At 44.3% G+C, this 22,281-nt stretch overlaps 1 protein-coding gene across 1 annotated transcript in view; it reads right to left on the reverse strand.

Annotated features, from left to right (window-relative positions):
* Positions 1-22,281, reverse strand: part of AMBRA1 (autophagy and beclin 1 regulator 1) — a gene marked incomplete at its 5' end in the record, with an annotated part of 92,498 nt that overhangs the window by 38,251 nt on the left and 31,966 nt on the right. Inside the window, 4 exons of the mRNA XM_018568897.1 lie at positions 1,272-1,372; positions 1,612-1,692; positions 7,618-7,797; positions 8,995-9,081. Of these exons, the coding sequence (XP_018424399.1) occupies positions 1,272-1,372; positions 1,612-1,692; positions 7,618-7,797; positions 8,995-9,081 (449 nt within the window). The remainder of the gene's footprint in view (positions 1-1,271; positions 1,373-1,611; positions 1,693-7,617; positions 7,798-8,994; positions 9,082-22,281) is intronic.

A 22,281-nucleotide genomic window follows, 5' to 3' on the forward strand; every position in this document is an offset into this window, starting at 1 on the left:
TAACGGCAAAGTCTTGATCGCATTGAGCTTTAGCGGCCAGCATACAGCTGTCTGGGGCTCCTTATGTTGTCATAGAAACCAAATCAGTGGCTGGCTCTCCCTCGTTAGAGAGAGAGGTAATTGGGTTAATTATCCCCTCACGGAAAGGTTTCCTGATGCACCTACTCAAGGGGGGGCTCACTGGAATAAGTGAGGCGGCAGCAGCTGCAGTTTTAAATCCCCTCAGAAAAAATGCCTTGCGGATTCCCCAGATAACGGGAAGTCGAAGGGATTTGGACGAATGGGCAGTATGCAGGAATTCGCAAGAAACTGAAAAATAAAACCCACCGAGATGCAGGACCTCGAGAGACTGTTAAATATTGATAAAGGTAATCGCAGGATACAACAATCCTATAACTTCACGTAGGCCCCTGGTGCCCAAACAGCGGCCCTCTGGCACTTTCTGTGCAGCCCTCGGGGCCCCTGCATAAATTATTCAATGTTTTGGCTCACAACAGTCAGTGAAGAAAAATATTCTACCTATTGGGTTCTAAGCACATAAATGGTTTGCTTCATGATTTTCACGCGGTCTTAATTTTCCCATGCTGTTCATCCCTTTTCTCTATTTCTCCAGGCTCCTTCAAATCCATTATCTCGTCTCCAGGCTCCTTCAAATCCCAGAGCTCGTCTCCAGTCCCCTTCAAATCCCAGAGCTCGTCTCTAGTCTCCTTCAAATCCCAGAGCTCGTTTCCAGTCCACTTCAAATCCCAGAACTCGTCTCCAGTCCACTTCAAATCCCAGAACTCGTCTCCTTTAAATCCCAGAGCTTGCCTCTAGTCTCCTTCAAATCCCAGAGCTAGTCTCCAGTCCCCTTCAAATCCCAGAGCTGTAATTGGCCATCTTATGACCGGGGGGGCCAATAAACATGATTATTCTGGTCACTTGGTTTTATGGATAGCATACAAAGGGAATGTTCACAATGCCCAATGTTACAAACGGCCATGTGGGGCTTGATATACCTAACTGTCCCTCATTTGGAACCAAATCCCTCTGTCCATCATTTCTCCTCAGTTGCCCCTCTTTTTGGTCTGATGTACAGATATCTATGAAACGGTTCCATTTAACTACCAATAGCGTTATTCTGCACTAAAACCTTCACCCTATCCACTTGGTTATCTGTAGAGACACCCTGATCGCTTGTACTAGGGGGTTTAACACCCTGGTCTTTAACTGGTTAATATACCTTTAAAACACATTTCTACAGTTGTACCATAGCATAAGGTTGCCCTTACCCGCCAGGACTCTGTTCACAGAGGAGTGCGTGGCAAGTCCCGGCTGACCTCGCTCGTGGAAAATTCCAGCATATGGAAGGTATTCAGGCAGTAGAAATCTCCTGCAATGAAAGAGGATGATGAATACAGTGCAAGCCATTAAAATAAGAGAGAACAAAACATTGGCAGAGTGAGAAAGTGCTGGTGGTGATCACAGACAAAGCACAGCGTAGAGAAGTGACAGGACGACAGATCTGAGAAGTTTGATGAAGACAGGTGGAACATGGAGGCAGAATCTCACGGAATGAGCCAAAAATGAAAAGCTCTGACAGATGCGTTAGGAGGCGAATGATTGTTTCACCTGGGAACAAAGCGGCCCAGTGATGGAGCAGACATGCGGGCGTTCCGAGGGGTCCTGTGCCGGGATCGGTCCCCATTATCCCTGAAAGGGAAAGAATAATTATTTCTGTGCGTTTGCCAATAGACTGGAGGGAAAACTCCACTACTATTCATGATGCTAAAGCTGATATAAAAGACACAAATTAATTCAGTTTTCTATTCATTAAATTATTTATTTCTTATCAATGCAAGCAGTGTAAGCATCTGAATGTAACCAGGTATCAGCCTCTTGCAGTCCCTGTAAGACAGAACTCGGGGTGGGAAATGGAGAAGCACTACAAGAAGCCAGACAGTTCATGTGCTGATAAGGAGCATGCTGATGGGAGAAGAAAAACATTGTACTTCTCCTTTATACTGTCCAGTCCCAGGCTCGGAGACAGGTCCATACAGCCTGGGTTCAAAGAAAGTGGGTGGAATCATGCTTGCTGAAGATTGAGAACATCTAGTGGAGTACTGGGGTGGGAGACAGCTCCAAACTGGAGGAAAGTATTGCAGGAAAGGATTTTTCAGAAGTCTTATCCTCCCAAATTAATCGCTTCTAATACAAAGCTGCTGCAATGGCCACCTTACCTTTTAAGGATGTGGCAGAAAGACAATGAACTTCTCTTTCTTGCTCCCTTTTGGTCTGTTCTACCATTGAATGTGCATTGCCATACCGATTCGATAAACGGGAAAGAAATGCCTGATGATCCTGCCAAAACGTCAAAGCTGTCCTGTGCACTCTGCCGTGTTATCTCAAGCATTGTTATCAGCCTTGTCCAGGTCACCTCTGTGAACTACAGAACACTTTGCCCTTGATTATGGAGATAAGGAGAGGGGGAGGCTGTAATCTTAATACATTTTCATGTCTAGGGTGACAACGCTGCTCCTCCATACATACAGTACAGTAGTTACTGTAAAGAAGAAGTGTGTTACTGGCAGGATCACCAAACCAACTCACAGGGGGAAAAAAAAAAAAAGTGTGAAATAAAAAAAATCAATGCAGCCACAAGGACTGGTAAGCTGCACAATGACAGGAGGAGAAAAAAGTTGATGACTTATCAGTATCGCTGCTCCCTTACTGTTCTATCAGCAGACTGGGGGTGACACCACTGTATCCCTTAAAAGAGAACTATGGGGTAAGTGTTTTTCCCCATAGTTCTCTTTAGGGTCATGGGAGGACATATACTAACCTCCTCCCGTGACCCCAAAGCTCAGTATATAGCGAGCTATTGCCCACGATATACTGAGAGTGCCGCAGCCGGGACGGATCCCGACAATACTGTCGTGATGCACCCACCTGCGTGAGTAACAGCGGGCTCTGCCTATCTGCTCTTCCCTTTCTAGTTGTTTCTTTGAAGTGGGTTTATACATAAAGGATAAAGTGAGGATGTTTTTTTAATGTACATTAACATACAATGTACTACCCAAATCTTGAGATCTTTACCCCTCTGTTGGGACACACAGGGAATACTAAATAAGATTTTTCAGCAAGTAAACAGCATGAAAAAGGTAAGCAGCAATTTGTTTTTATTATGCTAAGTGAAATGGGAACCAGTAACAAATGTAATGTAGGCGTTATCCCAATTTGGCTGCACTTTAAAAAAACTTACCATCCAATAATGTTCTCAAACAATTCATCCCCACACAGCTACCTCCTCACGTATCACTTCTCCCTCCCTATTAGATTGTAAGCCCTCAGGGGCAGGGCCCTCCTTACAATCTTGTCTTGTATTGTAATTGTAATGTCTTCCTTACATTGTGAAGCGCTGCGCAAACTGTTGGCCCTATATAAATCCTATATAATAATAATAATAATAATCTCTACACCAATGACAAGTAAGAAGAAAAATAGGGACACCCGAACCAAATGTTTATCAGGTGTTTACAAATCAGACATAATCCTTGCTGCCCACTTCCCTGATTCCATTCTAAAGCTGGTCATACACCTATAGATTATCTGCAGGTTTTCTATGGTCAGATGGGAAAAGTGCAACAGATTCCTCCATCAACGCTACACTGTGTAGTTCCTAGATTTACATCTACTTTAATGCAGGGGTGGGACAAATTAATATGGTATTCAGGAGCCAGCCTGTCCAATGCAGGATCCAGCAGGATTTGTTTTTTGGTTTTTTTTTTATTTTTTTATTTAGGAGCCCGCTCCATTAACAGCAACTAAAGAAATCCTCAAAAGTTAGGTACCCGATGTAACTTTTAAGGAGCATTGGCTACCTGGCTTCTGGGACTTGTCCAACCCTGCTTTAATGGATGTTGTTCCTTTCCCGGCCAAAGCCTTGCAAAGTCTCAATAACTGGGAGCGATAGATAGGCACTTTGCTGTTTCAGGCAGAGATTGAACACCACCATAAGAAAAAGGAAAGTCTCAGCGACTGTCACCAGTCTAAATCGTTAATGTGACATGGCCCTTAGGAATTGTCACACATATGCCAGACCTGCCAATAGACCATCTACAGCTTCCTTAGCAGAGTGATGCCTACATCTTAGAAAGCAATGATTACATCTAGACTTAGCCAATCTATGCATCCATAGGCAAACTGTTACGGAGGGCGGACAGATGTTTGTTTTTAACTAAAAATGTAAAAAGGGAAATTCCAGCTTTTGCAAAAAAAACAAACAATGAATGCACACTTCTTCATTAAAGATTAAAAAAATGTGCATAGAGCCAGTAAAGCGCATTGCAACCGTGATCAGTAGATGCAGGTGCAATGCTCTGCCTCCTGCAGACTCTTTCACCGGTCCATGCCTGCACCGAGGTAAGGACAGAGTGCAACAGACTACAAGTGCGGTGACTCTCCACAGTGACCGACTTGTAGTTTCTCCATTCACAGATCCTGTCAACGGATCTGTGAACTAATGACCCAGTTGTGTGGGCAGAGACGAGCCAAATTTAAATTTGTAAAGGAGCCCGTGGGGAGAAGAACCGCACGATTCAGGTAAATGGTGGAATGGGGTGTGGGGGACGACTGCGATCTGACCATGTTTAATTTTTGCACCCGAAGTATGGGTATAAAATGAAACCTGGTCAGAAAGGTAAACCTGACCTTCAGGGTCCATACACACCAGCCGCAAAACTAAGTGGCTGGTGTGCAGTGCCCAACACAGTGCCAATCCTGGCACATCGCACTATACTTTTTTTTTCTTCAGAACTTTATATAAATGTGATGAGTGACTTTTCATTCAGTTCTACAGGCACAGTGGAGTGTTCCACGTTGCATACCGCTGTAAAAGTATGGCATGCTTTTATTTTTTATTTTTTTTATGCACACCACCTTGTTCCCACTGCAACGTGGTGGTGTGAATGGTGCCCAACCGTGACAAGGTAAACTGTCTTGACTTGTGGCTGTGCTGGAAACAATGACCAGTGTCCACACACCTTACGATGTGCCCACACACCTTACCGTACGGTCGCACGACTTTTGTCTTACGAACATGTTTGAAAACCAGCCGAGAATCGTACGATTTTCGGCTGGTTAGTGGCATGCTCGTAAGATAATTGCCGCACGGGCTGGTGTGCGCAAGCGCACACTGCCCATTAAGCATTGCGGTCATCGGAAGCCCGCCTTGCTTGCGATTATCGCAAGTACGATCTACCTGTCCAAGATGGGCAGATCGTATGTTTTTTTAATGACCTTCTAACCATCGCAAGACAAAAGTCTTGCAATGGTTGCAAGGTGTGTGGCCAGCTTAAGGCTTCATTCACACCTAGGCAAGTGTTCACCAGCAATAGGCATTTTTCTATGCACGACCTTACGCTCAGTTGGGCTAAAGAAATAGATGGGATTTCTTGTCTTGAGCATTTCAGTGTGGACAAATAAGTGCAACAAAACTCCAAGGTGTGAGCGGGGCCTAAAGTTTTGGAGAGATTTGGCTCTCCTGGAAAGCAGGTTGCAGTTCTTCGGGGGCTAAGTATTTAATGACGCAGCGAAAACTGCAGAAAAAAAATATTTCTGCTCACAAAGAATCTGCAGGTGCAGAGACACGAAGATGATACTTCCCGCCACGCTGTAATGAGCAGGCAGCAACTATGAGCTGCTGAGCAAAGAGAAAGGACTCTTCACAAACTGTGTTAGCGCCCTGCAGCCTACATATCAAAGGCACATCTCTAACATTGCTCACCCACGATGTGCTGACAGCGGCGGCGTCTCACCGCCATTCATGCTCGAGAAATGTACAATATGCAGAAATCCGCTTGCATGCATATATAGGGAGCACAAGGCAGACGCAAAATGCAATAAACAAGAACAAATAGGCAATGGCTGAGCACGTTTGGTGAGCCCAGTAAAAATATCAAACACAGCTACCTGCTAAAAGGGAGACTTCCTTAAACAAATTAATTTTAATCCACATTCCCCCCCAATATCTCCTACAGCACACATGCACACAGCAGATAGGCTGCAGTCACTGTTGGGAGAGGCGAGGAGTAATGAAGTGGGACGGGAGAGGCGAGGAGTAATGAAGTGGGACGGGAGAGGCGAGGAGTAATGAAGTGGGACGGGAGAGGCGAGGAGTAATGAAGTGGGACGGGAGAGGCGAGGAGTAATGAAGTGGAACGGGAGAGGCGAGGAGCAATGAAGTGGGACGGGAGAGGCGAGGAGTAATGAATTGGTAAGGGAGAGGTGAGGAGTAATGAAGTGGGACGGGAGAGGTGAGGAGTAATGAAGTGGTAAGGGAGAGGTGAGGAGTAATGAAGTAAGATGAGAGAGGTGAGGAGTAATGAAGTAGGATGAGAGAGGTGAGGAGTAATGAAGTAGGATGAGAGAGGAGGGGGCATGTGTGCAGTGAATGGGAGAGTTAACTGGGTGACGCCATCCCCCCCCCCCCCACTCACTGTAGAATGGGAATGAAATGTCAGTTTGCAGGATGGGAAAAATATGCATTAATACCAAAGTATGGATTTTCCTGCTCTATAAATCTCCATGTCACACATCTCAGCACTGATACCTCATCACAAAACATCCCGGCTTTTCAGAATGCTGCAAAGACCGAACGGCGCTGTGTAAAGGACACTCTTCCAGTCTTTCAAGAATGAGCGATAAAGGCAATAAATCTTTGTCATGTTTGGAGCACAAACAAAATAAATAAAAAGCTTTTCTTTCACGTTCATAGAAATGTGGACTGGCACTAGATAGGAGGCAACGCTCCAGGATAAAGGAATTTGATTACTTCACATGTCCCTATTATATCAGGATTACAGATTACACGAGAGGCGACTCATGCTGAGGGTTGAATATATAAATAAAAAACAGCCTGTGAACTCATTTGTCGAGAGAGAATTTCAATGGCCCCCACAGAATTATTAGCCTATTAGCCTACAATTCATTTAGAATCCGGGAATAACTGAGCTGGATTGGAGTGAAGACCTCTTTCCTCATTATGGTAACACCACCAAGAAATGGCAGCGAACGCACAGGTGGCATATTCCTTGGCACTGGGGGTTTAGGGCACACGAGTCATTGCACATTGAGCTTCCCATAGGCATTTGTAAGGATTACTTGTACAAAAATGTAAGCCAACAAAAAGATCCCACTAGGGAAAAATGGGGAATAAATAAAAAAAAATTTAAAAATGAGAACTGAACATTTAAAACACTGAGGGGAATTTATCAAAACTGGAGCAGGCAAAAACTGGAGCAGCAGTGCATGGCAACCAATCAGCATCCACCTTTCATTTTCAAACCTTAACGGAGCAAACTGAAGAGAGAAGCTGCTCCAGTTTTGATAAGTTCCCCGCAATCTGTCTTAACTAGGTAAATTAAGCCATTTAATCTCTCCTATTCCTCCTCTTTGTGAGCGATTATCAAGGGCCAGGCTGATTCTGAATTAGCCCACCCCATTTTTTTTATTTGTAATGATTAGACTGAACATATGCCCTGCCCATGCAGAGCAAAGCAACACATTCATTTTATTCCTTCCCTCCCCTGCAGCACATATTTGTCTGTTTCCATCCATCTGCACACACAGATGACTCACTCAAACTCCTCAAATTCCAGGTCACCAGCTTCCACAGCGCTCTGGCCTTCGCTGGAGGAAGGGGCCGATGCAGAGGACCTCAGGCGATTCTGTTGGTAGCGCATAGAGCGCTGTCGGATACTGTCCCTCCGCGATAGGTACTGGATCATTCTTTGTGCGTAATAAGCAGCTGGAGACAACCTGCAGAGCGCAAAAGACAATAATGAGTTACTACAAATCAATCAATATTAACAATATAAAAATGTTACATCAAAAGACTAAAAGGATAACATATGTTTACGCCTTTTAACAGATAAAAGGCTTTTTACTCAGAAGAACAGGCAAGCCAGCACTTTCTGTATTGACAGCGGACACAAACAATTATGCCGGTGAATGCAGGTAACCTACTGATTTCGTATATAAGCCGTTTAAACCAAAGTGAACATTTCTAAGAACAGTTTACCGATAGTCAGGTCTGAATAAAGAACTGCTGCAGTAGTAAAAACGGGGTCCTCAAAAAGTTACCCCCACCCAATGATATTCAAATTCTGTGCATTGCACCCTGCACCATTCCTCTGTCAAAAAGTAAAGTCTAAATGCTGAGTAAGCTTATATCAATGCTTACACAGGGTCAAAGTCTTCCTCCGTTGCATCACATGACAGTGTTAAGGCCTAGCGATTGGCCCCTTCAGGCCTGAGCACTGCATCCTGGCAGGAAATCTTGTGGTTGTCCATACCCAGAAACATGGGGGTCCATCAGAACGGCAGGGAGAAGAATCAGTGGGTGGGGAAGAGGGTATGTTCTTTCCAAAGAACTCGTCATTTTTGCACTGAATGGGCAGATTGACAGATCATCCTTAAAGATCTGTAAGCCTCTTAACGGGAATTTGTCAGGAAAGAGACATTGAAGGAAAATGCAACACATGACATCGCTTACAATACAGCTGGGATTAAAGGATCAAAACTCAAAGTGCTGCTCCTTTGTAGGTAGCCAGGCTCTATGGCTGGGACTTTAAATTTGTTTTAGGCTGAAACCTGTTTTGTTCTGCAAAGAGTAAAGAAGGATTAGAACCCCTGTTCTGTTTGTATGGTTGTCCGTGTCCTTGCTCGTTCTATGTTTGTAATGGGAATTCTTAAGCTGTCACAGGAACAGAACACAAGAGGAATTCTTCCAATTAGTAAACCTGTTGCAGTTATGTCTTAAAGGGGATATCCCCTCACATTGGAGAGATCTCCTCCAACTTCCTAAGCGAGCATATCTCTCTGAAGGGACAAAAAACTGTAAAGGGGTTTTAACTATTCCCTACTCTATCCCAAACGGCTTTACATGCACAAAGATGGCTGCCTCCAGTATGTGCAACTAACGGGTATTTTAAGTATAAAGCCTGTATAACTTACCTGGCAGGGTCAGGGTAAATGGGGTGTTCTCGGGAACCAGTGCCATCATAGCGGGACAGAGAGATCAGTGAGGATTCCAGAAGCCTCCTAGAATGAGAGGGAAGAACAATTATACGGTTTTCTACAGCTTATACATTTGTCCAATCATCACTTAAAGTAAATGTGTCATAAGAACAACAAAAAGTTTCTGCAATTGCTGATCTGCTGAAAGTGGCAGCCTGGCTTCTATATAATGACCCCCTGGCTTTTGTGACTTCATAGCCACTGGCCTAGGACAAGCATTCACATCAGAAAAGTCAGAGGTTCTTTTCTGAATATTTGTTCCGGGTGTTAAAGCATGGAGGTAAATCATGACAGCAAGGGAAATTTTCAAAGAGGAGGTCAGAAAAAGGAGTCTACATGTTTCTGTCAAAACGAGCATCTTTTAAATGTCCTAATAGCAAAAAAGAAAGGAACTTAGCCGAGGTACAAAACATCTGTGTGAATGGGCTCTGGTGGTAGCAGACCGTCAAAAAATCTTACGTGCAAACAGGGTTTAGGGCACCGAATCAGGTTAGTCTGGTACGATTCAAAAACCGGTTACTTCCATTGGGGCATAGTCACAAAAGTTATCTGTTATGACTGATTCCCATTAAAAGGAGAACTATGAGGTGAGTGCTTTTCACTCACCTCATAGTTCTAGCCGACCTGTGACAATGAGACTGTCACAGGTCGGCTCAGTAGATCGGGAGGTGAGCGAACACATATCGGGTACGCTCGCCTCTCGATCCGGTCACGGCTCTCTGCCGTGACAGGGGGAGGGGCTGGATTCCCCTCTCCCCGCTCCGATCTGCCAGCGCTGACTGGCGGAGGAGGGGGCGGGTACAGCTGGCTCTGCCTCTAGATAGGCAGAGCCAGCTGTCACTCACGCAGCTGGGCGGATCCCGTCATCTAAGTCGGGATCCGCTCCGGCGTCTCAGTATACCGCGAGCTGTAGCTCGCGGTATACTGAGCTTAGGGTAACGGGAGGACACTAGTTTGTGTCCTCCCGTTACCCTAAGGAAAACTATGGGGAAAAACACTGACCCCATAGTTCTCCTTTAAAGTAAACTAGTGATAGATAATATATTTACCTTTTAAAACAAGTCCTTACTAACCTCTGTAGCTGAAGGCTATGTGGAGAAATTCATGCTTAAGCATTGCAACAGAGGCCCTGAAGTCAGTGTCTAAATAGCCTACAGCAGGGGGGCCCACAATTGTTCGTCTGGAGATCTACTTTTCAAATGAAGAGCTCAATAGATCTACCAACCAAAAAACACCTGCATTCAGGGGCGGGAGGGGGGCGTGGCGGTGCATTGAAGTCAATGGCACCGCAGACACGCCAACGTCCGCAGTGCGATTGCCCGCACCAGGAACGTAGGTACATTAGTGCCTGAATTCCGGTTCAGCGCAATCAGCAAAAATGTGCCCCCTCCCGCATCTGAACGCAGGGAGCCGGCGATCCAGTGCGTTCTAGAGGCCGAACACTCTGGATCACAGACTTTGTGGTGTGAACTGGCCTTCTCTCTTGGCTGTCTCTTCTCTTTCTCCTCACTCTCTCTCCCCTGTTTCTATCTGCTGTCTCTTATCTCACTTTCTCTGCTCTATTCTCTCGCTTTGTCTTTCTTCTCTCTCTCTCTGCGGTCTCTTCTCTCCCTTTCTCTGCGGTCTCTCCCCTGCCTGTCTATTCTTACCTCCACTGCAGCAGCTTTCCAGGTCTCCTCTCGTGCGCCAGCGTCCTGTCCTCCCGCGGTGCTCGTGTGGCTGACTTTGCACACAGGGAGAGGTGTCCCACCCCTTCCCGTCGGCGGCGCCTGACACAAATCAGCCACTCGAGCACCGCAGGAGGAAAGCCAACAGGTCAGTGAGCAGATCGCGATCTACCAGTGTAAGCTTTGCGATCGACCTAATGGGCACCCCTGATGTACAGCATCTGCCATTAATTTACATTAAATGGCTGGAAGGGTACCAAGTTCCAGATATCAGAATAAGCAAACAGTGAGGACTGTCAAAAATTGAGGATGAATTGCTCTACCAAATGTCTGCAGCTATAGAGGTTAGTGATGAATATGCACATAAATGAATGTCCATAGCATGGCTACAGACTCATTTTAAAGGGTGTCAGTGCCTGCAGAATTTACATATTCATGTTTCCATTCATTGTGATAAGCTCATCCCCCGGTGGTGGGTGGGGTGCTTGACGAAGGGACATCATGAATTTCGACTATTCAAAGGCTTGTTTCACCCGGTTTCCTGAGAACTTGGGTACCTGGTAGCAATCTTGTAGCTCTTGTTCCAGGTCATTGACTCCAAAAGTACTAAAGCCAGTGGGTTCCAGCAAAGCAGCCAATTTATCTTACTCATGCCGGGTGTAAACCAAAATCGTAATGTGTTGATTAGTACTGACCATAATATATGATTATAGGAACACACTACATATTCTCCTTAGCCCTAAATTTGCCCGACTGGAAAAGTGTTTTGTCTGCGATGCAATTTTCTAGGTGCAGCAGTGCTATGTTGGAATTGTCAACATCAGCTGTATTTGTGCTAGATGGCAAATTATTTTGCTTGAATGATAAATAACAAAAAACACACCAAAAAAACCCAGAAGAATACTTGCTCGAATAAGTCAGTGCAAACAGCGTCTCTTCAGTAAATGAATGCTGAACTCTAGGCAGATACATGCACAAAAACATCACTCAATGCAAATATTTATGCATTAAAAACATTGAATGAATTTAAATGCAACTTGCATAAGTTCCTGAATTTGTATTGATATTAACCAATGTAACTCCACACACAACAGCACTCAAAAAGGGAGAGGAAGAGGCAGCACACCCTAAGCCAATGCTGTGCATAGTGCTATGCTTGCCAGTGGGGAGAAAGCATAGCTGTGACCTTCTCAGTGTGTTGCTGTTCCTTCACGGACCGATCAGGCTAAGTCAACTCCTGGACCAGATTGTATAGTTGAACTGCAGGTGTAGTCTGCAGAGAGGTCCAGTGCTGGCTGTACTGTCTGTTGGGGTGCCTGAATCACAAGACTGGCTGAATAGCATTACACATCTAGAACAGCTCATATATGGAGTATATCTAAAATAAAACAAACTTCAAACTATTGTAGTTTCTATAAGTCAGAAATTGCATTCAGTTCGCATTAAAGTGCAACTGAAGTCCATGCTTTTTTTTTCTTTCAGGTTTTGAATAAAGTGAAGAGGGATTAGAACACCTGTCAGGTTTTTATTGCTGCGTGTGTCCCCATTAGGGAGATCCACCCCCTCTATCTGTGCTGGTGACTGCCGTTGACACTGAAAGTGAAATAAAAACCCATATTTTGAGTTATCAGAACAAAACAAAAAAGGGGAAATCTTCCAATGGGTACACTAGTTCTGGTGACCCTGCTGACCACCCGGGGGTTTACCTCTCTTCTCTAGAGAGATTCCTTTTCACTTTCTGTTGTGGCTATCAGACAGGAAATGAAATCTCCCCAATGGGACCCAGAATATATATATATATCTATGTTTTACAGAGGTTAGAACCCTCCTTTAGCAAAAAAAAAAAAAGAAGTTGTCAATTCTACTTTAATCTCCAATACATGGAGAATAGAAAACACCCATTTGACAGACATTTTCTCCAGGGGTTAATGGGTGGAGCTTCAGAACCAGAAGGCATGTACCCTCCTGATGAATGAGAGTGGAAGGGGAGAATGGTAGCAGCATGGCAAGGAGAGGGAAGGGCAGAATAGCACAGAAGGCTATCCTTCCCCATCTCTCCTAACTTAAACTCCGTATCTTAGTATGATCTCTGCCTGGGAGAGAATGTGCAAAAGTCTGAGCTCTGCAGCCCTGATCGAGTGATCACCTTGGCAATGCTTTCCAGGCTTGAATGCAAAAATTAAAGAAATGCATTTTTTTTTATCATCAAATATGCAATAGGTGAACTTATCCTTTAACCATAAATAATGGCCCTAGAATTATTCCTTTAACTATAGCGTGTACAGCGACACCACATACGTTATGCAACTGTCGTTTACTTACATCCTACCATCCTGTGATTCTAATCTCGAAGGAGAGAGTTTCTACTTTTACCGTACTGATGTTCCTTAATTTAGCCGAGATGTCAATCTAGCTTTTTGATTGACTTTCTGGTAGAAAAAAAAAACAAGAACCGGCTGCAATTTCTGGCCTGCTACATCTTCAAAAACTGTTGACGTCAAATTTTCCCTTTTCCCTAGATACACCCCTGCTGTGCTATATACAGTTGCAGTCAATTATGTACACCCGGGGTTCCTAAAATGTTTAATCCGAGGACTCAAATAAGAACTTTGTTACCATACTGAGACCCAAAAAAATAAATAAAAACAATATATATATATCCAGGTCAGGTTGTCAGCATTTCCTGGTTTTGGCTATGCTCCAACTGTATGCTTCCAAATAAATTTGGAATGTATTAATTGAATTGCTTGCTCCCGAGAAAGAACTAGAGGTAGGACATGGTAACACAGCAAGTGACGACATCTTCAACACCGGTAGTGGACAAATGAATATGGAATTCAGAAGCCAGTCTGTCCAATCCAGAAGACAGCAGGATAATTTTTAGGAGTCGGCTCCATTGACACAACTAGGCATGCACCGAGTACCGATACTTTGCTTTCGGTACTCGTCGATACAGAGTACCGATACCGGTGCTTCCGCTGACATGAAGCAAGCTTCCCGAGCAATCTGATTGCCCGAAAAGCTGGCTCCATGTTGTCTGGCTGGCTTGATTACGCTTGGCCGGGAAACAGGCTTTCCGGCCAATCAGGAAGCCGGGCGGCGAGTAATGACCCGCCTCCCAGCTCCCTGATAGGCCGGGAAGCCGGTCATTACTCACCGCCAAGCTTCCAGATCGCACGGGAAGCTGGCTCCACGTTCCCCTACGGCACTGCCGGTCAGAGAAAATCTCACTCTGACCAGAAGTTTCGGTATCAGGGAAGGTATCTGAGCATTTGGGAGAGTACGAGTACTCGCCCAAAATATTCTCTATCGGCAGCGATACCGATACTAGTATCGGTGCATCCTAGACACAACTAAAGGAAAATCTCAGAAGTTAGGGGCCAGTTGTAATTTTTAAGGAGCATTGGCTACCTGGCTCCTGGGATTTGTCCAGCCCTGTCCTACACCACCCTGCCAGTGTTTTTCCTTTGGCCAGCCCACTTTCTACTTGGAATGACAGTGGCTCCCGGAAGGAGGGTCAGCTAACAGAACGCTTCTTTACACCTCCATGACTCCTTCACTCTCCACTGTTGCAATGGAACAGTGAACAATGAATGCCGTGCATGGACACTCTCTTAAACAGGAAGTTGTTGAAATAAACAGTGGCCCCGTGCACGGTGCTCCATGAAAGTCAAAATAAAAAAGTATGCTTTTCATCTGATTTGATGCCAATTCACAGTTGACCCTGGCTAGTTAACTGACAATCTAATGCTGTAGCTTCTTCTCGGGAAGACTTTAGTTCTACTTTAAGCACTAGGTATTGTGTGTCTTTGAGCCGTCTTCTATCACAGCCCATTGACTTAACAGTTGACTAAATGCCATTTGTTCAGCATTCTCTGTGCTCACTGATCCCGGACATTGAAGCATTTTTTTCAGTCAGCCAAACGGCAAGCTCTTAATTCCATTAAATGAAGAATCATCTTCCGCAAGGAACACATTTTCTGCCTGGTGACAAGGTAGACACGAGGAAGGGTATTATCTGCAAGGTGGGGATGCTAGAAGATGGGGACTTGGTAATGGTACAGAGAGGAAACTGTATTTAAAGAATAATGCACTTCTAATAACACTTCTTTATTGTGCTGAAGCAAACCAAGCAAGTTTGCAAATGTAATTAACTACGGTTGTTCCTGTTGTCCCCTGAAAGTTCAAGGATCCTCAGTGACAATAATCATCCTACCTAAGAATATTTCAAAACACGGGAATGGTTACATTAAAGAGGGACACTAAACTCAAGAGTTAAATCTTAAAAGGAGAACTATGGGGTTAAGGCTTTTCCCCATAGTTCTCCTTAGGGTAACGGGAGGACACAAACTAGCGTCCTCTCGTCACCCTAAGCTCAGTATACCGCAAGCTACTGCTTGCGGTATACTGAGACACCGCAGCTGAAGCGGATCCCGACAATTATGTCTGCATCTGCCCAGCTGCCTGAGTGACGCTGCCTACGGTATCTAGATGCAGAGCCAGCTGTACCCGCCCCATCCGATCCGCCAGTCAGCGCAGGTGGATCGGAGTGGGGGGAATCCAGCCCCTCCCCTATCACGGCTCTCAGCCGTGACATGATCGTGAGGTGAGCGAATGCCGGTATGTGTTCGCTCACCTCCCAATCTACTGAGCCGACGTGTGACAGTCTCATTGTCACAGGTCGGCTAGAACTATGAGGTGAGTGAAAAACACTCACCTCATAGTTCTCCTTTAAGAAAGCATTCGAGTACCTGAACTGTTAACAAAATGTATCTTATTTCTGTATCACTCGGCTGTAGATCCTCAAATCATCTCTGAATTGGTGCTGACACTGTCCTTCCTTCTGGAGGGTGGCTACTTTTGTTCCCCATGCTCCCTGTGTGTTTTGTAAAGTAGTCACCACTCCAAGCTCACTCATGTGATTGACTACAATCTCAAACTTGATTTAATAATTTGTATTGAGATTGTAGCCCCCCCCCCCCAGAAGGAAGGACAGTGTCAGCACCAATTCAGAGATGATTTGAAGATTTACAGCCGAGTGATACACAAATAAGATAAATTTCTGTTAATAGTTAGGCTAGGTTCACACCTGCACTATGCCGCACGACACCAGGGACGCGCATCCCGGGGCCATGCGATCTTGTGCTAGTGCACACAGCGATTAGGGGTGACATCCACACGGCAATCGCTAAGAAAAAAAAGCTACAAGTACCTTTATTTGCAACACACGACTCGCGGCTTTTTTTTTTTTGTCGTATTCAGTTGCACGGGCGGAATTGCGGCGGGAAAACACGCGATCCGGCCGGCGTGACTGGGGTGCCATTAGAAAATAATGGCACCCACAGGGCGATCGGTTCACACCTTGGCGGCTCCTGACCATGCGGCAATTGTACACAAAACCGCGCGGCAGGAGTCGCCTAGGTGTGAACCTAGCCTAAAAGGTGTTTGAATGCATTTTTAAGATTTCACTCCTGAGTCTAGTGTCACTTTAAAGAAAGCATGACCAGCACTTTGTACATCTGCAGTCATCCCAGCCCTCCTTCAGGGACAAGCAACCTGCACATTCGCAAAGAAGCCATGGATGTCGTCCTTTACAGTGGAAACACGTTATCTGACTCATCTCCTCTCTTTCAGATTTCTTTCTGTTTAACTGTTCAGCTGCCAGATATATTGCTGTATCCAGACAGCTATGGACCCCTGATGATCATGGCATCCTTAGCAAGCTATGAATATAATAACCCAGATTGAAGAGCAATAGTTAAGTTTACAGGATAAAGGCAATTTTTTTTCCCCGATGTGGCTGTCATTTCTATCATCAACAAGAGAATGGAAAAAAAAAAGAAGGTCTCCAGGATGGGAAAAAAAAGGGAGGAAGATGTGGAAAAAAAAAAAATTATAGCTCAGCTCAAACATCAGCCAAAAGATTACAATGACCTACACCGAAATTACAGTAAAGTGGATGTCTTGAAATGTATTCAATCCACAATGCTAAAACTGCCATTTTGATACTCACGGCTATTGATGGAAGGAATGAAGGCCATCAAAGTTTAACTCTTGCGCTGCGCTGGCAGACGATCATAAGTGCCTCCGCTGCCAGCATGTGGCTCTCCGTTCCTTTTGAAGAACCTCTTAACAAGTGCCTAGCAGCCACTCGTCTGAACACCTGCTGCATTATAAGCTTATCATTATACCTTTTCATTAAAAGAGGCTCTTTACCTTTATACGCAGCCAATCTTTATTGATTCTCAATATAATTAAAATTTTAAAAAAAGAAAATGAAACATTACATACGATGCGGCTTTTCAAGCTTTCCAGCCATTGCAGATGAAAAAAAAAACAGCACATGGAACCACGCTATGCTTAAAAGAGCTGACTGTACATGACACTTTGATTAATTCTGCCCATAAACTCAATTAAAATTCAAAGGCAAAACAACAATAACATTTCAAGAAACATCAGAAGCCATGACACTCCAATACACAATGTAACTAATACATGACATCATGTACTTGTGTGATCTATTATCATACCCCTAAGGACTTGATGCGTTTGCATGAAATTCACTGCAGTTTCCAGCAAGAGGCAAAACGCATAGATGGGAGAAAGTCTATAGGGGGGGAATTTATCAACACTGGACCAGACAAAACCTGGAGCAGCTGTGCATGGCAACCAACCAATCAGCATCTCTCCTCAGTTTGTTATACCCTGGACAGACTGTCTGATGGTGACAACGGTGGAAAGTAGAGCAATGTGTGTTGGCATGGTCACCTGTAGTCTACACTAGCAGTGCACTAGAGCTGCAGCTAACGATTATTTTCAAAATCGATTAGTTAGCCGATTATTAAGTTCGATTAATCGGTTAATCGGATAAACAATAAAATACATTTTAAAAAATGGCTCCAGTGATGGACTACTAGTTTGTATTGAGATTGTAGTCCATCACAGGAGCAAGCCTTGGAGCGGTGGAAGTAAAAAAAAAATGGTGGTTTGCGATATAGTGAAATGGAAAGTGTAAAATTATACAGCAATCAATGCAGAATGGCACCGGCTAAAGAGGACTACAAACCCAGCAAAGGAGGTGCGGCGTGTAGAGTGTGGATGCGGGCGGGCGGGTCTGGCAGCGGTGAGCGTGAGTTGGGGAGGAGGTGCGGCGCGCAGCGTGTGTGGAGTCGTGAACAGGGCCAACTGATCGGAAGCCGATTAATCAATTATTGAAAAAGTTGACAACTTTTTCAATAATCGATTATGTCGATTAGTTGTTGCAGCCCTACAGTGCACGGGATAGGCTGACATCTCAAAAGCATGAAGATAGTGGTCACTCTGTATCAGGAAGTGCCTGAATCAAGGACCATCAGGTATTATTTTAATGAAAGCTGCAGATCTGAAGAGGACCTTGCAACCTACAGCAACAATGAGCTTTATAGTCGCCCACACTCCCGAAATTGTTAAAAGGTAAAAAAAAACCTCTACTGAAAAGATGAAAAAATACTTACCTTGACTTTCAGCCACTTTACCTCGCCAAAAGTGACATCATTCCGTGTTCTCATTGGATTCTGGGTAAGCTTGGGAACCCAAATATCACAAAAATGTGCTCAGGAAAGGTACAGGAGCATCAAGCAATTTAGTAATGTGAGGAGGGGGGGAGGGGTAACTAAAGAGCTCTTTGCTGTTGTGGACTGTAAGGTCTACTTTAAAAAGGATAAAAATGTTCAAAATAATAAAACACAGGACGGAGTTAAAACCTTAAAAATGTATTCAAGTACCTTAACTATTAACAAGAATGTATCTTGTGCATCACTCAGCTGTAGATCCTCCAATCATCTCTGAATTGGTGCCGACACTGTCCTTTCTTCTGAAGGGGGGATACTTTTCTTCCCCATGGTCCCTGTGTGTGTTGCAAAGTCATCACTGCTCCAATATCACTCCTGTGATGGACTACAATCTCAGTACAAATTATTAAACTAAACATGAGATTGTAGTCCATCCCGGGAGTGATCTTGGAGCGGTCACTACTTTACAACACACACAGGGACCATGGGGAACAAAAGTAGCCCCCCTCCAGAAGGAAGGACAGTCTCAGCACCAATTCAGAGATGTTTTGAGGATCTACAGCCAAGTGATACACATGTAAGGTACATTATTAATAGTTAAGGTACTTGAATTAATTTTTAAGGTTTAACTCCTGAATTTAGTGTCACTTAAAAAGAAATTGGAAAAAAAAGGAGAAAAACCTTCTAATCAGCTTGTCAACAGGTTGACAGGTGACAGAGGTAAACTGTAATAGGGAAAGACTGTGTGAAAGAGCATTATGTACAGATAATAGGAAGCAGAACTTCATTGGAGTGGTTGATGAAAGCCATGGGTTTAAAGATGCCCTGCAGCGTACGGTGCCATATGATGCGTGTCCGTCAGCAGGTGTGCTGAGGATGCATGTAGAGAACCGGAGTCTGTACAGAGCAAACCTGCCTGCTATTCACACCTCACCGGCTGCAGGAATTAAGAAGAAAAATACAAAGTGAAGCCACACAGGCCATTCACCAACCCAACGAAAAAAAACCAAGTGCGCGATTCACATGCGTAGGGATTTTCCTTTTGATTTGGAATGCTTTTGTACTTGTCATTTCATTAAAAATGTTTCATTTTTTCCCCAGATTGGAATTTACATATCCTATTAGGACGAACAAAGGAGTGGAAGTCGCGGAGCTGGCAAGCCTTGTCTGTGTTCGGGGGCTGCGCTCCTTCTCCCTCTCTTCCCCCCACCTCCCCATCTCTGGAAAGGACGGAGCGATGCAGGCTACCATTCTCCAGGGTGGAAGAATGGAATTGAGGGCAAAGAAAAATGCTGAATTGTGTTTAACGTTACTCAGAAAAACTTATCTGTGACAGCAGGTTTAAAACAGCGCTGCAGGAAAACGCCAACTTGCCTCGACCGCATGGAGCCTGGAGCTAAGCTTCTTTTGAGAGCGGACAGATAAAGAAAGAGGGAACGAGAGAGAGCAAAGCCAGATAAGGCGTGAAAAAAAAAAAAAGAAGAAGAAGGAGAGGAGAGGATACAGGAATGCATACAACTCAGAGACAGGCAGCGACAGAAAGGAATAAAAGGAGACACAAAATACACGAAAACAGGACAAGAGAAAAATGGAAGAGGACCACAAAACACGGGGCAAAGGTCATGCAGGAAGGACACAGATAATAAGACTGTGACAAGGAAAATAACACCAGGGATAGGTAGAGATTAAAGTTCCTGTATTCCATGTGAATAAATGTAATGCGATATCGCCATTTTAACACGGAGAATTAATTCTTCTTCCTATCTGTATTCAGAAATGCCAAGAAATTTGTCATGTCGATTACTTTGCTCAAGTTGAAGGCTACAGCTGTGAGCCGTTACCGCTGGACAAAATATTAAAATGGAAATATACCATTAATCATCCGCTCCGAGTTCATACAGCAGGGTGAGGAAAGTGCAGCGTATAAATGACAATCACCTTATATACGTTCCGGCCATTTAATGCTTCGATCAAAGCGCTGCCAGGCAGGATTGGATATAGACAAAGCAGGGCTCTCGATGGCAATCAAAGCCGGAAAACACGCCAACATATTAGCAGAACCAGGCTGGCAGTGATGCCAAGTCACACATCGTTTGCCATGTAACAAGCACCAGTGACGCTAGGGTGACCAGGGGGCTAATAAAGATGCCATGTTCTAGGGCAAGCAAAGAGTTAGCCCTCCACCCAGGTGATGGAATAGTGTCAATATAATCGCAGAAGGACGCCATGCTGCCCAACTCTACCCAGAGAGATGCTATTACCGCTTCTGAGTGACAACCAGAAACAGCCATTCAAAACCAAAAGTTGCTCAATGTGGAAAAGGTGCAAATGGTCGAATTAGTAATTTTACAAAGCCTGGGCCAGTCAAAACTAAAATTTATTTTTTTTGGTGGACACCACATACGGCTAAAGTGACACTAAGCTCCGGAGTTAATCTTAAAAATGGGTTCAAAGTACCCTAAATATTAACAGAAATGTATCTTATTTGTGTATCACTCGGCTGTAGATACGCCAATCATCTCTGAACTGGTGCTGACACTGTCCTTCCTTCTGGAGGGGGCTCTACTTTTCTTCCCCATGTTTCCTGTGTGTGTTGTAAAGTAGTCACCGCTCCAAGCTCACTCCTGTGATGGATTACAATCCCGTGTTTTACAAATTTGTATTGAGATTGTAGTCCACCATGGGAGCGAGCTTGAAGCGGTGACAACATTACAGACACACACAGGGACCATGAGGAACAAAAGTAGCCACCTTCCAGAAGGAAGGACAGTGTCAGCACCAATTCAGAGACGGTTTGAGGATCTACAGCCGAGTGATACACAAATAAGATAAATTTCTGTTAATAGTTAAGGTACCTGAATCCATTTTTAAAATTAACTCCTGAGCTTAGTGTCACTTTAGATGTATTTTTAAGGTTCAACTCCTGAGTTTCGTGTTGGTAGATTAAAATCGATAATAATCATGATCGGTTAGTTGGTTGGGGGGCGGGGCGACCCCCAACCAACTAACCGAGCAACATTTTTTTAATGCAACCAATCGATTAGTTGAAAAAATAAATCGAGCAACTAATCGATTGTGAAAATAATCGTTAGCTGCAGCCCTACTAGTTTTTAACTCGCTCCTCCAAAAAAGGGAAGGGTGCTGACTTTAAAAAAGATATATATATATAAAGTATGTAGAACCTATTGAAAGGGCATCAGATCGACTCATAGGGCTATGGTGGCTGGATGAACCTGGAATTTCTGGTAGGGATATTTCATTACCAATGTCCGGAGGTAAAAGGTCTGCCTCTGATTTGACCTGCCAGCAACCACTCAGTGCGGAAATACCCGTTTTAAGCAGAGCTGGCCTTAAAGTAAAACTCAATGAAATATCTGTATGAAGCAGGAGATAAAAACACCTTCCCCAGATACATCACTCCCAAAACTGAGTTTTATTGCGGTCACTGATTCCATTCAGAAAATAGAAGGGATGGGAAACGGAAGGCACAAGAACCGGCGGCACACAGGGTTGAGGTCCAGTTTCAGGAGAGCAAAAGATGGAAGCTGCAAACTGGGTTCTCCAGCAACAGACAAACAATGGACCACCACAAAATCCTCATCGTTTGATGCATTTCACACAGTCAATAAGCTCAAAAAAAGTCAATCAAAAAAAGATCTCAAATTAATGCCCATGGGTGGGGAAAATCTTTTAGATGATAAACCTTGGTGGGGCGCATGGTTTGTTTCAAAACGTTTTACTCGAGATGCTTTTAAAAAAAAAAAACTGGATAAGGCTTAATTTTTCAGGACTTTGATGTGATTGGAAAGCATGGGCAAGCTCTGGAGTATCCCATCACATCTGGGATCAGCGGTGGATTTGGGTTGCGACTAACAGTGGTCCCTGTTTGGGGAACCCAGTTTTAGAAGAGCTGTATCTGGGAAAGGACAGCACAGAGGTAACTGGAGCTGTCATACAATACCCATTTCTCTCTGTCCTTTCCCCCAGAGATAACCCATGGTGTTCTA

This window comes from Nanorana parkeri, unplaced genomic scaffold (genome assembly GCF_000935625.1).
Source record: "Nanorana parkeri isolate BGI_ZX_2015 unplaced genomic scaffold, ASM93562v1 scaffold1260, whole genome shotgun sequence".
In the NCBI taxonomy this organism is placed as follows: domain Eukaryota; kingdom Metazoa; phylum Chordata; class Amphibia; order Anura; family Dicroglossidae; genus Nanorana; species Nanorana parkeri.